Below are 13,867 nucleotides of genomic sequence, written 5' to 3'. Positions count from 1 at the left end.
TTTGCCATCTGATAATTGGAATTGTGTGGGTAGCAGCCGGTGCCATCTGGCTTGTTAATAAGGAGAGGATAAAAATGCCTAATGCCTTGCTCTACATAAATACAAGAATTACCCTACAAATAAACAGCTCCCAAAAACCTCAGTGATCTGAACAAAAGAAAATAGTGTGGTCCTAGCTCATGAAAAACGACTTTGTAGGGAGGATGAGAAAATGGTGGGAAAGCTTCATCACTTCTCATCTAAAGTTTCAGTGTAACTAAAACATATGGGAAAAATAAGGCAAAATTAAATGTGATAATGCACTTTTCACACCAAAACATATTGGGCCACTATACAAATGATGCAATTAAAACTACTGCCTTTGGGATCCAAACCCTAAACTGAATAAGCAAAGTACAATTAAAGTGTTTTTTTTTTTCATTTAAAACCAGTGAAAGATTTATCATAATGAACCTCAGAATTGAGATAATATGACTTGGGGGCATCAAAGCTAAGCTATAGAAAGCCACATGTCCTACAATGCTGAGGTAGAATTGAAGACTGACATCAGCAGATTTTAGGGCAAAGAAAGGCTTACACCTTCATTTGCATGTGAATGGCCAAGACCATGCCAAATCTTGCATGTAAACAGTGCGGTATTGTAATCAATACTTTAATTAACAGGAAGGCCGTGCAAAGCTGTCTGCATGGGGGAAATAAACTCTGATCCTGTAGGCAGAATGAGRAAGCTGTGCTGTTGTGTTTGCAACCCGCCGGAGCTTGTACAGCACCTTATCTGCAGGCTGGCAAGCGCAGTCGCACCACATCACCGAATCTGGTCATAGAAAAGGTGCCATAGACCACAGGCCCTGCCCGTGGTGGTTGCAGTCATGTTGACCTCCAGGAGGTTGAAGGGAGATCTCAACATGCTGTGGGAACAAGGGTGGCCTCCAGCATTGCTCTGGAGAGGGAGGGGACAAGTAGGAAAGTACAGAGGTGGCCTAAGGTCAGGTGGCCTGAGAAATGCTACTTGGCCTGGAAAAGAGACCCAGAGCAAGCTCCCTAGTTCCTGTTCCCAGTAGTCCTCCAAACAAACCCTGGTTTGTGGAGGCAGATGCTATTGCACTTCTGATTTTACACTTGGAGTTACAACAGCAAAGCTTAGTGTGCTGAAAGGCATTGCAAGGACTAATTCCTTTAACTTTTCAAGCTGAGCCCTTCCCTAGAAGAATCAGAGCTAGCAGGTTCTTTCCTAAAATGCAGTGTCAGTGACTCTGCTCTTGAAGATGCAATAGCAAACTTGATAGGATATTTAGTTTAACAGATTAGGAAGACAGGTGCATTTATAAAACATGCCCGTTTGGTTAAGAGGAGAACTTGTGTAGCAAAGCTCCCTATGGACTCCTGCCCTTTGCCTCTACTCCAGCACTATCACCACAGCCACTGCTTGCTTTCCTTATTTCTTGCCCACATATTTATTTTCACATATCTTGCACTGGCTGTGTATTTTTTTAATGCCACATCAGGCACAAGATTCTGGTTCCCTGGCTTAGCTCATGCTAGTAGGCTGGTCTGTACATTGTGCTGATTGGGAGCTGGTTCTTGCCAAATGGAATATATAACAGCTGAGCCTCCTTCCACTTCCCTCTTAGGGGGAATGATAATTTTGTACTTCTAGCAATCAGCTGAATTTTCACAAAATGTGTAGCAACTCAATTACCTTAGTAAAAATGCTTCTGTTTTTATAGCCTTTGCTTTCGTTTTTTCCAAACCTTAGTTTCTGTAGAGTTTGAAATTTAGTTTCAGAGTAGCAGTGCTAGTAAGCAAATATCTTCAAAGAAAGCAATGTAAGAACTATAGAATTAAATGAGGATGAGAATGTCTTAGGAAAAAAAAAAAAAAAGGAACAGCACCAAACCTAAATGATGCCCTGAATATGAAAACTAATAATATGGAGTTTGAAATAGGAAACATGGGGTTTCCTGGTGAACCTTCAGAGTACAACCATGCAGAGGACCTAAACCAGAGGCAGCAGGCCTGAAAGCATTATCTGGTACCAAGAACTAGAGAATAAAACATCTTACATCAGAACTATAATGACTATTATCAAGGCATTTAATATATGGTGAGGTAATGCAGATATCTTTCATCAAGCACCGTAGTTGTTATGTTGAAATGGATAGTACTCATCTACTCATATAGTAATAGCTACCATATGCTCCTATAAATATGTTCTTGCTCTTTCTCTTTTACTGTGTACACATGCATATGCTATATGCTCTGTAGTTGGCATTGTTCACTCAGTAAGCTCGTTGTAGAATGTGTGTAGATCTTTTCCTTGTTTCATGGTTATGAAAACAGAGCTCAACTGAAGTATTTCACTTAGAGTTACCCAAATGGCTGAGCTGGGGCTGCATCTGGATTTCTTAAGAAGAGGTTTAGTGATGTCTTCTGGAAAACTTCAGACATGCAGTCAGGCTACAGCCCATACTACAGTGCTTTTGTGATATAAGCATTTGTGGAAAGGGCTGAGCTGCAGTGTATGAAGCTTGTGTTCCATTCTTTTAAGGATTTTGACTTACACATTTTTTCCCAATAGATTTCCATGATCTTTTTAAAACCTTCATTCCTTCCCTAAAATCTTTTTGACAAGACATCAGGATTAAATAAACTGATTTTATTTCCCATTTCTAGACAAGTCRCTCCCAAAGGAACTAAGCTCATCCTGCTTCTGAAGGATCAAATGAATTTCATCCCAATAAATTTGAATCACTCAAAATCAGCATAGAATGTGGCTCCTAAATCCAGATTTTGCTTATTGTGTCCAAAGCAGGCAGGGGGTGTATATGAGATCATCTGTATGACTGTAATTAAAGAAGATTGTTGGCCAGATACTTTAAGCCCCAGCTCCAACTTCAGCAACAATGACAAACAGAGAATTGTTTGGACAGATGACTTTTTTCAGTTAAGTAAAGAAACTAAGGTTCAGTCCTAATTAAAGAGAAGTGGAATTTACTGTTTTGTTGTCTCTCAGCACTTAAAAAAAGGGATGCAGAAACAGTAAAAGAGGAGCTGAGTAAGAGACAGGGTTAAGCTCAGGATATGTCAGTGATATAATACTCTTCTATACCTGCTGACACCTGGTGGGAATTTTCTGCTGCTCTGTAAATGCAATTAAATGTTAATTTAATATACATAAAGATACTATAAAATAATAATGTGAAAACTTGATAGCTAGTTCTTTGGATTGCTGAGATGAAGGGAATTCAGAAAAGGCCATACTTGGCAAAAAATATCTGAGCCTGTAGCTTCTAAAAATGAGGATCCCTTGAAGGGATGTAAAACTGGGCATGAAATCTACTAGCTGGTTTCAAAAAAAACCTAGTGCCGTTATAGTTTCAGGAGCCAATAAAAGCAACCAAAGTAGTAACTGTAATTAAGAAACTGAAAAGTCCTGAGATGTCCTTGGACAACGTCCCTGGGAACATTCGTTGAGAATGAAGAGTAGTTGAAGTAATTTGTACGATGAAGTCAGACAGGAAATGAGACTAATCCTTAATGAAATTATGTGTAAGCTTGTCTGTCTAAGACTAGAGTAAAAGAGGCAGAAGAAAATCAAGCCAGAATGAGATATTGAAAGGTAATGAAACTAGGTCACTGTCCTACATTGCACAAAAGCTAACTGGAGCTCTATCATCCCACAGTATCCCAAGCAAGATGAACAGGAATATTGCCCATTGCAAATCTCCTAGCAATTTCTGCATAGTGCAGCTGTGTAAATCATAATGCAAACTTCAATTTTGTGGAAATGYGAAAATATGCAGAATATATAGTGCTGAGAGAACAGAGAGGAAGACTACAGGAGCTGACTTCTGTTTAACTTTATGCCATTGGGTAGTCACTAATTCCCATTAAAAAAACTTGAGACTTAAGACAGAAAAAGAATAAAAAATAACAGATGGAATGTAGCCAGGGGCAGAAAGGAGAGCTGCTGGCCTCTCTCCTTGGGTCCCCTGGCCTCGCTCTGCAATTACCTGGAGCCAGGCAGCACTGTGGGGTGACAGAGCCCTGGAACAGGCTGCCCAGAGAGGCTGCAGAGTCTCCTCTGGAGATCTTTTAAACCTGCCTGGACGCAACCCTGTGCCACATTCTCTGGGTGTCCCTGCTGGAGCAAGGGGGTTGGACTAGATGATCTCTAGAGGTCCCTTCCAACCTCAACCATTCTGTGATTCTGTGATTCTGTGAGTAAGATGAAGAGGCTCTGAGTGGAAAAATCATGATRTAATTAGGTAGATACACTAAACCATCAAGGAAGAAGAGGTTCTTAATTAGTAAATAGAAATATAATTGTAGTAGAAAACAGAATCTGATTTCTATACCACAGGCTCAAAAACCTGTGTCATGGTCTGTTAAGACACAGGATAGTCTTCCTGAGCTGAATGGTGGCAAATATTGACTATTCTTTCTTGCCTTTGATATTTAAAGTTTTAATTCCAATTAAGTTAATTCAACCAGTATAATTTATGTATTTTTACTGTATTAATAATATTTCTTTACCTTCTATAGGCATCAAAGTAAAACAATTATTAAAAATGAGAATTTCATAAGATGGGAATAGTTTTAAAGGGTATTTGAAGCAAAAGTTACACAAACACACACATACAATGTTAGATTAATAACAAATCTGAACGAACTATTCACATAATTCATTTTTATACATAGGGATACCATTACTTTAGTGCTGATGATATAAACTTAATCAGAGCAATTTGTTTAAAAATGAATCCTAGTGTAGTGTTCAGGTAAGTGTAATTTAATCAGTTAATTTGTGGATGTCTTTTTTTCTGATCTAAAACTGCTATGAAAAATATTTGTTTCTTCATACTCCTTTGTCTCAGATTTATAGAAGCATTTGAGAACACAGCACTGTTTTCTCAGGAATATAAAAACTGACGTTCTCATGTCATTGCCATTCCAATAATTTATAAAAAACAGAGTTTCAGAATTATTATAGATCTTAAAAAAATAGCTATGAGGAACTGTTTTTTTCACAATAAGATCTTTTAATTTTGTAATTTGAATTTAGGGGCTCAAAATTTTGTCCGTGGTCTTTTATTTGTTTAGCACTATGGCAAATTGCTAAGGGAGACCTGTTTCTGTTTTATCTGTGATGTGTAAGAAATCAGAAGAAGCTATCACTTTAGCACCTGCTGACTAATATATGTAGATGTGTGCAAATCTGCTTATCTACAGCTAAAGCTAAAGAGCTATTTTAAAAGATCCTGAAATAATATTTTATATTAGGTAGGAAACATTACCTAAATCACTGCTAGTTACTTGAGAATTGTTTTGTGCTGTCTTCTCATAAATCTCCTGGAGAAAAAGAAAAACTCAACTCCAGCTGAGCTTTACTTCCCAGAACAGGCCTGACTCCACCTGAAACCAACCTCTTAGAAGTAGAAGCTGAGAGACTTATATCCAGAATGTCCACTATCCAGGGTATCCAGAATTCACACCATGATGGAAATATWGGACCTCTGATAAATTTAAACTCTGAAGAAACCAGCCTTTCTAGTGTCAGAGTCTGTTTTGGATTGATCTGATTACGTCTGGTCAAGAAAATACTGACGAGCCACTTCATGTGTTTCAAGTTTGCAGGAAGTCACAATCTGAGATGCGAAATACTGCTGAAGATATCAGCACAATTCATAAATAAAACTGTCTTGGTTTTTCTACAACTAACAGTGAAAAAGAGAATCCATTAGATACTGGAAATTTTGTCTTTCTCAAACCAGCAGATTTTTATTTGTGCAATGCCTAAGCACTGCAAATCTCAGCAGAAAATTATGCTCAAACAGTGGGCGTTTCTGAACTGCTGGAAACTTCACAATGGCTTTTATGTTTAAACATCATTTAGCAGCTGTTAAAGGTCAGCACAAATCCTCTACTTTATCAGTAAAAATGAAGTCTAGAACTGCCAAGAAAATAAAGCATTAAATAATGCAGTGATTATTTTCTGGATTTTTTTCCTCCTTTCAGAAGTGAAAAGGACCTCTTAGGCAGTTCCATTTTTCTCCTCCTTATTTCAAATTGACAAAGTAAAACACTAATTAAATTATTTATACCAGAAATTTACTTACAGGGATGACACATTTTGTACACAAAGCAAGTAAAACATCTGACACATTGTATAGTGCCAGGTGCAGTTAAGAATGTGTAATACAAGTCAGTATCTAGAGGCTAAAAACCCCAACAACTTGCTGCAATATTTCATTATCAATTTTATTTCCTACCATACACCAAATGTACAGCACAGAACACARTTTTGTTGCTTTGATGTAAGAAATATTAATTGTATGAAGAAACAGTATACAAACTACTCCAAATTAAAAAAATGCATACATCATTGCTCTTTACAAAAGGTCTAATTTACAGTATAGCTCATCAATGAAGTTAAACACAAAAAAAAGAAAAACAGAAAGAAAAAAAAATCAGTGCACATTACAAAACACATCAAGTACAAGGGAGGCAAATAAATACAAACATACTTCACAGAACATCCTGAGCAAACAACCAAACACAGATAAATTAACCTGAAGCCATAATAAATCATAATAATAAATACATAAATCAGTAAGAGATCTTTTTAATTAAATAAAATATATAACAAATTTGTTAAAATATTTAGTAAATTAAATTTTAGTCTTCGTAATGAGTGAAATCATTTTGTATGCATTTAACAAGTATAGCAAATGTTTGCTTTTTTTTTTTTAGCAAGTACAATAACTTCAATAGCAAATTTTTGTTTGGTGTCTTCCTATTTATATTAGACAACACATATGGTAGTTTTGGAAAAAAAATCAATTTAAAAATAAATACAGCTTCTAAGAACATACATTTTCCCCTGTCTAAACTAAAGTTGGAGAGTTGAGTCAACCCTCGAACAAAAAGCAAGCTCCACCTAATGCAGAACAGTGACCACAGTGCATGAGARTTGAATCACTTTTAAATAGTACTTTTGTGCAGGAACAGTAATAATATAATTGTATATGTCAAGCCTGTGAATGCCATCATATTCAATCTAAATATAAATGAGGCTAATAAAAATAAACACTTTAATTATAGCACGGAAAAATTAAACACACGCTAGATCCATGTATACATTTACACTGAGGCACATATGCACATGAGGTGTGTGTGCATACAAAAAAGGCAGTTTAGCTGGTTGTTTATACCTTTTTCTTAAAAAAAATAAATATAAAAAAAACTTTTGAAACAATGCTTAAGTACTTACAATCCCTGAAATAGACATTGCCTCTGTTATAGCAACCACCCGTTTCTGACAGAGCAGAAACTCAGAAAACCCAAACCCAGGCTAAGCACACTCGGAGGAACGCGCTGGTCCTGCTGTGCACACGTGTGTCCCTATCTCCGTGCGTCCCTACATCCTGCAGCGCTCTGTACCCTATTGAAAGACTGACCACAAAGTCAGTGTCTGACTAGCCTTAGTGAGCAAGAAGCGGGGAGAAACCAATCTTTGTGTTGCTACAGTTYGTTTAAAAAGAAAAGCAACCACCGCTGAGCTGGAGGAATGTTCTTCTTCTCCAGACTGCTGCCTTTTCAGCTTCTGTGAGTTCAAGCCAGCATTAAATGCCATTTCAGGGGAAATGTGTTTGATTAACTATTATGTACAAAATCTTCAGCTTGGGATGTGTTTGCATTTTTCAAATACAAATCCATAGCAATACTGGTCACTTGGATAAAACCTCAACGTCTTGTACTAAAAAAGTACCAATCGTATCAAATTATCTTTCCTGTTTCATCATTCTTTTTTTCCATGAACTAAACTGGAAAAAAATTATATTGTTAAAATAATTCTGAAGTTCTCCTGAAACATTTTAAATAACCATTCGCATAGGCTAAATCACACAGCTAAGTCAAGTGCTTTGCTGATTGCTATATTTCATTATTGCTAGCATATTCTTTAACACACTGTTTTCCAGCATACTGTGCTTTTAAGAGCCCAAGTTACCCACTAGTGGGCACCATTTATCTTCTCATTCCACGCATCTTCACATCTCATGTTACTGCAAACCCATTTCTGATACAAAGCCATTATAAAAAAGCAGGATGTGAGGAAAATAAAACTGGAACCACAGTTCAGTCATTTGTTACTTTCATAGTTTTTTTCTTCCTGTACAAACCCAGCAAGTTATTTAATTTACAGTATAACTTTCAGTCTATTTAAAATCCCATTGGAAAATAAATTAATAAACACATTTGTAAAAATATGGCAGGCCGCAAAAATGCTGTTAAAAGATAAAAAAAACAACTCTGATTAGAAATAAATAAAAAATATAAAAAATAGTTGCACACACTTTTTTACATTCACTTTACAAAAACTGAGTGCAAAAGAAGAAAAAAAAAGGAATTGTACTGAAATAAATACAATATACTAACAGAGTGCATTGCTGTTAATACAAATAGTCTATTGTGTTTTTCTTCTTTTTTTTTATGTCAGCTGGGAAAAAAATTAGTGCAATGTTGCAATTGTAAATGCAGCATGGCAACCTACACCCCTTAGCAGTACATGAACTCCTAACAGATCCATCTGGAGTTTACTGCTGTTAAGTAATTTCTGTTGCCCAGCAGCTTTCACATCCTACACATGGATGCCCTTCACTGCCTGTTTGATACTTTCCAGCAGAGCTTTGCATTCGGGGGAATAGTCCCGTTCCAGATTGCTGTACATGTCTGTGAGTGTATTTACATATGCTTCGAAATTCTGCTCACTGATTGGCCCCTAAATGAAGACAAAACACATTATAATTGTAGGAGGTAAAATTAATAATAGTAATAGTAATTAATAGTAATAGTAATAGTAATAATAAAACAACCCTCAATCAATCCAAAAGCATGGAAAAGCAGTGACATGGCAATGGGGCAAATGCCAAAACATGACAGTCATCCAAATTATTGGAGTGTTTGTAGAAGAAAAGGGAGATTCATCTCTTGGTGTATCTAGATCTAGAAATCTAGGTATCTTGGCGGATTTTGCTTGTATCTAGAAGTAGGACTAGTAGAACCTGGAGGTTCTGAGCCATAGGCTGAGCTTTGCTCTCTCTAGAAAAATCACAGCACTGAGTTGGATGAGACAGTTGAACATTTTGATCTCTAAACAAAATAACCCTTAGGATTCTCTGTCATGCTGTTCTCATGCCTTCTACATGATGAACAGTCAGAGAGTGGAAACAGGCGAAAAGTCTCTCTTGCGCAATGTTGCACAGGGCAGAGACACTAGTGTCAGCACAGTTCTGAAGGCAACTGAGTGTGAGCATGCAGAGTTCCCCAGGGTGACTCATCTAGCATTTATGAAGAGTAAATTAGCCTAAGCACAGCTCTTTGCTAACACAGCTACAGTGCTCCTGCTGCTCCCTGAGCTTGCTTATYTGCTTCAGGTGCTGGCAAAAGAATCCCAAAGAAGGTGTGAAGCTCCTGGCTATGGTCTTACCATCTGTGGAAGCTGAATGTCAGCAAGGCTGGAGATGAGGGCTTGGCTCAAGCCAGCTAACTCCTTCAGCAGGCTCTCGTTGTTCTGCTCTATAAGTTTGTTCTCTTCTTCTATTGTTTTCAAATTGCTTTCCATAGATGTGATCTAAAAGTTACACACAAACAAAGAGACCCTTGGTGCGGAATGAAGCCAGGCTGATAGTCACATAATTGTCAAAGGACACACAGTGGATTGGAATTCGAGGCACTTTTAAGATTAACATAATTTCTCCACAGAATATTGACCACAAGGAAGAAGTAATATTCGTTCTGAGATGAAAGTTCATAGGGAAACCCTCCGTCAGCAAGGTGCTAATGGCCAGCGGAGTGTTGCTAGTGGCTGCACAGAGTGCAGACAACAGAGTCCTGTCCACAGGCATTACAGACACTCTCTCTTCATCAGGACTATATGCCTCTGTACTGCCTGTATCTGCCTCTTGCTGTGGTCAGTTTCGCTCCCTTTGCTATCTTCATCACACACTGAGAACATCCTCAGCGTGCAGAATTCCTTTGTGCCTGCCTGAAGTGATGAAGTGCCAGCAAAATCCACTAGAACTTTGCTTCTAGACAATGCTCTCAGAAGCCCGACACTTGGCAAGTTAGAGGAAATGGAGGCAGAGCAAAGCTACTCATGAGACATGCCCCTTCAAATGCAGTTAAATTCAAGAGCTGCTGGTTGGACTGCCTTCAGCAGGAAGAAATTCAGAGGAGAGGAAACCTGGGCTTGCATAAATCAAGAAATTTATTCTATCAGTGCCAAGAGCACAGTGTTCTCYGTGAAGAGCTTAAAAAAAAAGTGTCCAGAGCCACTGAAAAAGATTGCAGTACAGTTTGGGATGGATGTCCCACAAACTCTGCAGCACAAGGCCAGGCTATTTGGATTCAGCACAGGTGAGATTAAACTTCACTTATATCTAGATCATAAAAGCTGTGTCTATTATAAAAGCAGCACAGGCCAGCACTGCACATATTCCAATGTGGTGCCAATACAGAGGGGTGTACTGTGTTACAGTCAGTTTGCTTTGGTAAGTTTAGACTCATACTGGGTTTCCAGATCTGTTTCCATTTAGGAATATATTTTATTCCTAATCTCTCACTGCTCCTAGCATGTTTAGTAGGTTCGTGGTCTAGCTTTTGCCAGGTTTACCAGGTGAACTACCAGGTGTGTATGGCAGTCTCTGCATGGATGAACATATTCAACTCACTCAATAGAACTACAATCAGCATCTTAAGGCTAATTTACTCTTCCTGGCATACAAAAGAATGAAAGAGAATGGGTCTCTTCCATCAAACTAATCTGCTCTACAGGTCAGCAAAACTCATCCATTATTTGCCTGGAGGCAAAATTCAAACTATCTGAATAACTGGCCGTGGATGAATTGAAGTAGGGAATTTTTCTAAGGCACAGAGAGATGGAAACATAATCAACTTGCATAACAGTTTGAGGGTGCTCATAAGAAGTAATGGAAGTTCTTATGGCAGTCATGAGATTCAGTATAGTTTGGTCAACACAGGTTTGGTCAACAAAGGAAAATGCACGCTTTGTTTAGTAAATATGGTTTTCTTACTTGCCAGGATTAGCTCCAAACTGTTTAAAACTTGTCCTGTTGCAGATTTTCATGACAATACCAAGGACATTGATTCTTATTTACAGAAAACAAACAAACAAACAAAAAATCTTTAGAAAAAACATGAAGAACATTGGCAGTCTTAAATGCTGCAAAGTGATGGGAAAACATGCACAAGAATAAATGTGTTAAAATATAACATTTAGATGAATAAGAAAAGTTTGAACTCTTTGCTTTGATGTTATACCTGTGTTTGAAGTTTCATCATGTCAGCTTCAATTTTAAGATTGGACTCATTCAGTTCTTTTATTTCTTCATCCAGATGTCTGATTTCTTCATCACTCTCAATGCCTGCAACCAGTTGRAAGTACCATGGTCAGTTAAGTGTCCACATGTAAAAGAACATACAAGTAATGGGGCGGGGTACCTGTTACTGGACAAGAGGAAAATAGGCTTTCTGATCAAATGATGGATCTTTAAATTGCCTCTTTGATTTGTCGAATCTGTCAAAACTGTCGGCTAGTTTTAAAATATCTATATTAACTTGTAAGGGGCAAGTAATGCTTTCTGAAATGTCATGTTTCTCAGTTCTCTTTCTTTTTTTCAATACAACTTGCATCCACAAGCTGGAGAATAAAGAAAGGAAAAGTGMTGGAAATGCTCAGAAAAAGGAAAGTCTATCACACAAGATGATTGAATATTAACAATGCCTTTTTAGGTTTAAAACAAACATAGGCACAACTCTTCCTCTGCACTGAAGGTCTCAGGGTAACATCTCCACTGGTATAAGCTGACTGAATTTAGTAGGCTGAGTTATACTTGCTACTGAGCTTGCAAGAAACTCTGTGAGTACTAATGTCTATACAGAATAACTGGAAGCACAGCCTTAGTTATGAATGAATGCTTAAATGATGGAAAAATGGAAATTTCTTTGCTAAGCAGCAAAGAAAAGATCCTCAGGTCTTTAATGAAAATGTTTTCCTCAATAACACTGAATAGTTACAACTGGCAATCCATCTCTCTCTTTCCGCTTCATATCACTCTGAGATCACCTCTGCTTAGAGGTTATTACCACTGTCATTGGTACTGCTTTAAAGACCTGACTCCTGATCTGAGCCTACCAGGGACTAAATATGTGAAATCAGCAAGCAGMTGTCTCTGTTCCAGTGATAACTTGGATAGAGAGCAGGGCACAGGGGAACAAACTCATTTTCCAAAGATAACACAGCCATTTTACTCAGCAGTAAGAGGCAAAAAAGCTAAGACTCTTTAATCCTGGCTCAATGTCCAACTCCTCCAATTCTCTAAGCTATGCTGCATGACAAAGTAGACTCTATTTCGTCCTGTATCTGTTTGGTAACTGTTCCTTTATATTGCTATATGTGTTAGGAAAATCATCACAACACTGCACAGAAACTAAACTATGTAGGATTCAAGACAGGGAGATGAATCAATTTCTACATGGAATATTCACCCCTTTTTACTTTAATCATTAGTTAGCTGATGAGTCTGAGCTATAACTGATACATCAGTAATAATAACAGTATTTAAAATATCTTTAAATAAAAAAATAAAAATAAAAATAAAAATAAAAATAAAAATAAAAAAAAAAAAGAAAAAAAAGAAAAGAAATACCCTGAGGTAAGATACTGCAAATGTTGAGCTATCATGATGTAAATAAGAATTTCATAATCTCTCATGAAAAGATTTTTGTTATTGAAGGTTTTTTATTGCTAGAGACATCTGAAAGGAGTGAGAATTAATGCCAAAGTGGCATAAAGGGGCATATGAATAAAKAGGAGTCAGAGCCCTTCTATCTAAATAAATGTCATCTTTTACAAATCTCCTTACCACCACTTGCTTTAAGCTTGATAGTCATTAATTCTTCCGAAATTTTGCCCTTTTTTATGGCTTGTGCATTCAGAGGACAACCAGACAGGCTGAAAAAGATAGGGAAAGAAACATTAGCACCCACTTGAAAATGGCAACAATCCTTTCAGGCAATATTATTATGCACTTGGTCAGACCTCTGTACCTAAGGTCACATCTGTATCTCCATTATAGCATAGCTTCAGGGATTGACAGAACTCATAAAGAGCTATTTAACTGTATATTCTAGCTTGAAAATTGATACAGAAATCTCATCCTACAAGTAAACAACTCTTAGGTATATTTAAGAATATCTAAATAACAGTGGGAGCTATTATTCAGTTACATGAGGAAGTATTTACAGAATTCTTGAAGTACCACTACTTTTAAATAAAAACTTTAGTTTTTATTGAAGTGTTATACTTCAAAGTATATAGGCAGTATAGACCTTTAAAATGACAGGTTTAACATTCTTAAAATAAAAAAAAAAAAAGAAAATTCAGTTAATGGGATGATTTCCAATGTGCACAACTATTGTATCATTTTGTTGATACATAATAATGATCAATATAATAATAAATCTGGATATGCCTTATAGACTGTAATAGCTTTTTTGAATGGTTCTATTATAATAGTCAGTTTGCTTTTAAATCACTGTTCATATTAAATTACATTTTGTGATTTTAAAGCTTACAATTTCATCAGCTGGTAATTATCTGAAGCAATTTTTATAGCTCACTAAAGGCCTAAGATGAATTGCACTAACTTAATACTATCTTAATAAATAACAAAGAAAAAATACCCATATGCTGATTTGTATTCAAATGTAGTCAAGTACGGACAAAACAAGATTTTGTCCAAGCAGTAGAATGGTTGTGTTTTTTTTTTTTATTTGTACAAAA

General features: G+C 36.9%; 1 protein-coding gene across 1 annotated transcript in view; it reads right to left on the bottom strand.

Annotated features, from left to right (window-relative positions):
* Positions 1 to 8,503: 8,503 nt before the first annotated feature.
* The window catches only part of ST18 (ST18, C2H2C-type zinc finger), a 163,743-nt gene continuing 158,379 nt past the window's right edge, over positions 8,504 to 13,867 (bottom strand). Inside the window, exons 20-23 of the mRNA XM_026050101.1 lie at positions 12,948 to 13,036; positions 11,344 to 11,447; positions 9,491 to 9,634; positions 8,504 to 8,782 (exon numbers count right to left, since the gene is read on the bottom strand). Of these exons, the coding sequence (XP_025905886.1) occupies positions 8,642 to 8,782; positions 9,491 to 9,634; positions 11,344 to 11,447; positions 12,948 to 13,036 (478 nt within the window). The 3' untranslated portion in view covers positions 8,504 to 8,641. The remainder of the gene's footprint in view (positions 8,783 to 9,490; positions 9,635 to 11,343; positions 11,448 to 12,947; positions 13,037 to 13,867) is intronic.

The sequence above is a fragment of the Nothoprocta perdicaria genome, unplaced genomic scaffold (genome assembly GCF_003342845.1).
Source record: "Nothoprocta perdicaria isolate Ctin4 unplaced genomic scaffold, notPer1 scaffold_65, whole genome shotgun sequence".
NCBI classification, from domain to species: Eukaryota; Metazoa; Chordata; class Aves; order Tinamiformes; family Tinamidae; genus Nothoprocta; species Nothoprocta perdicaria.
Note: the sequence above shows the minus strand (reverse complement) of the source record. Positions and strands in the feature narration are given on the sequence as shown.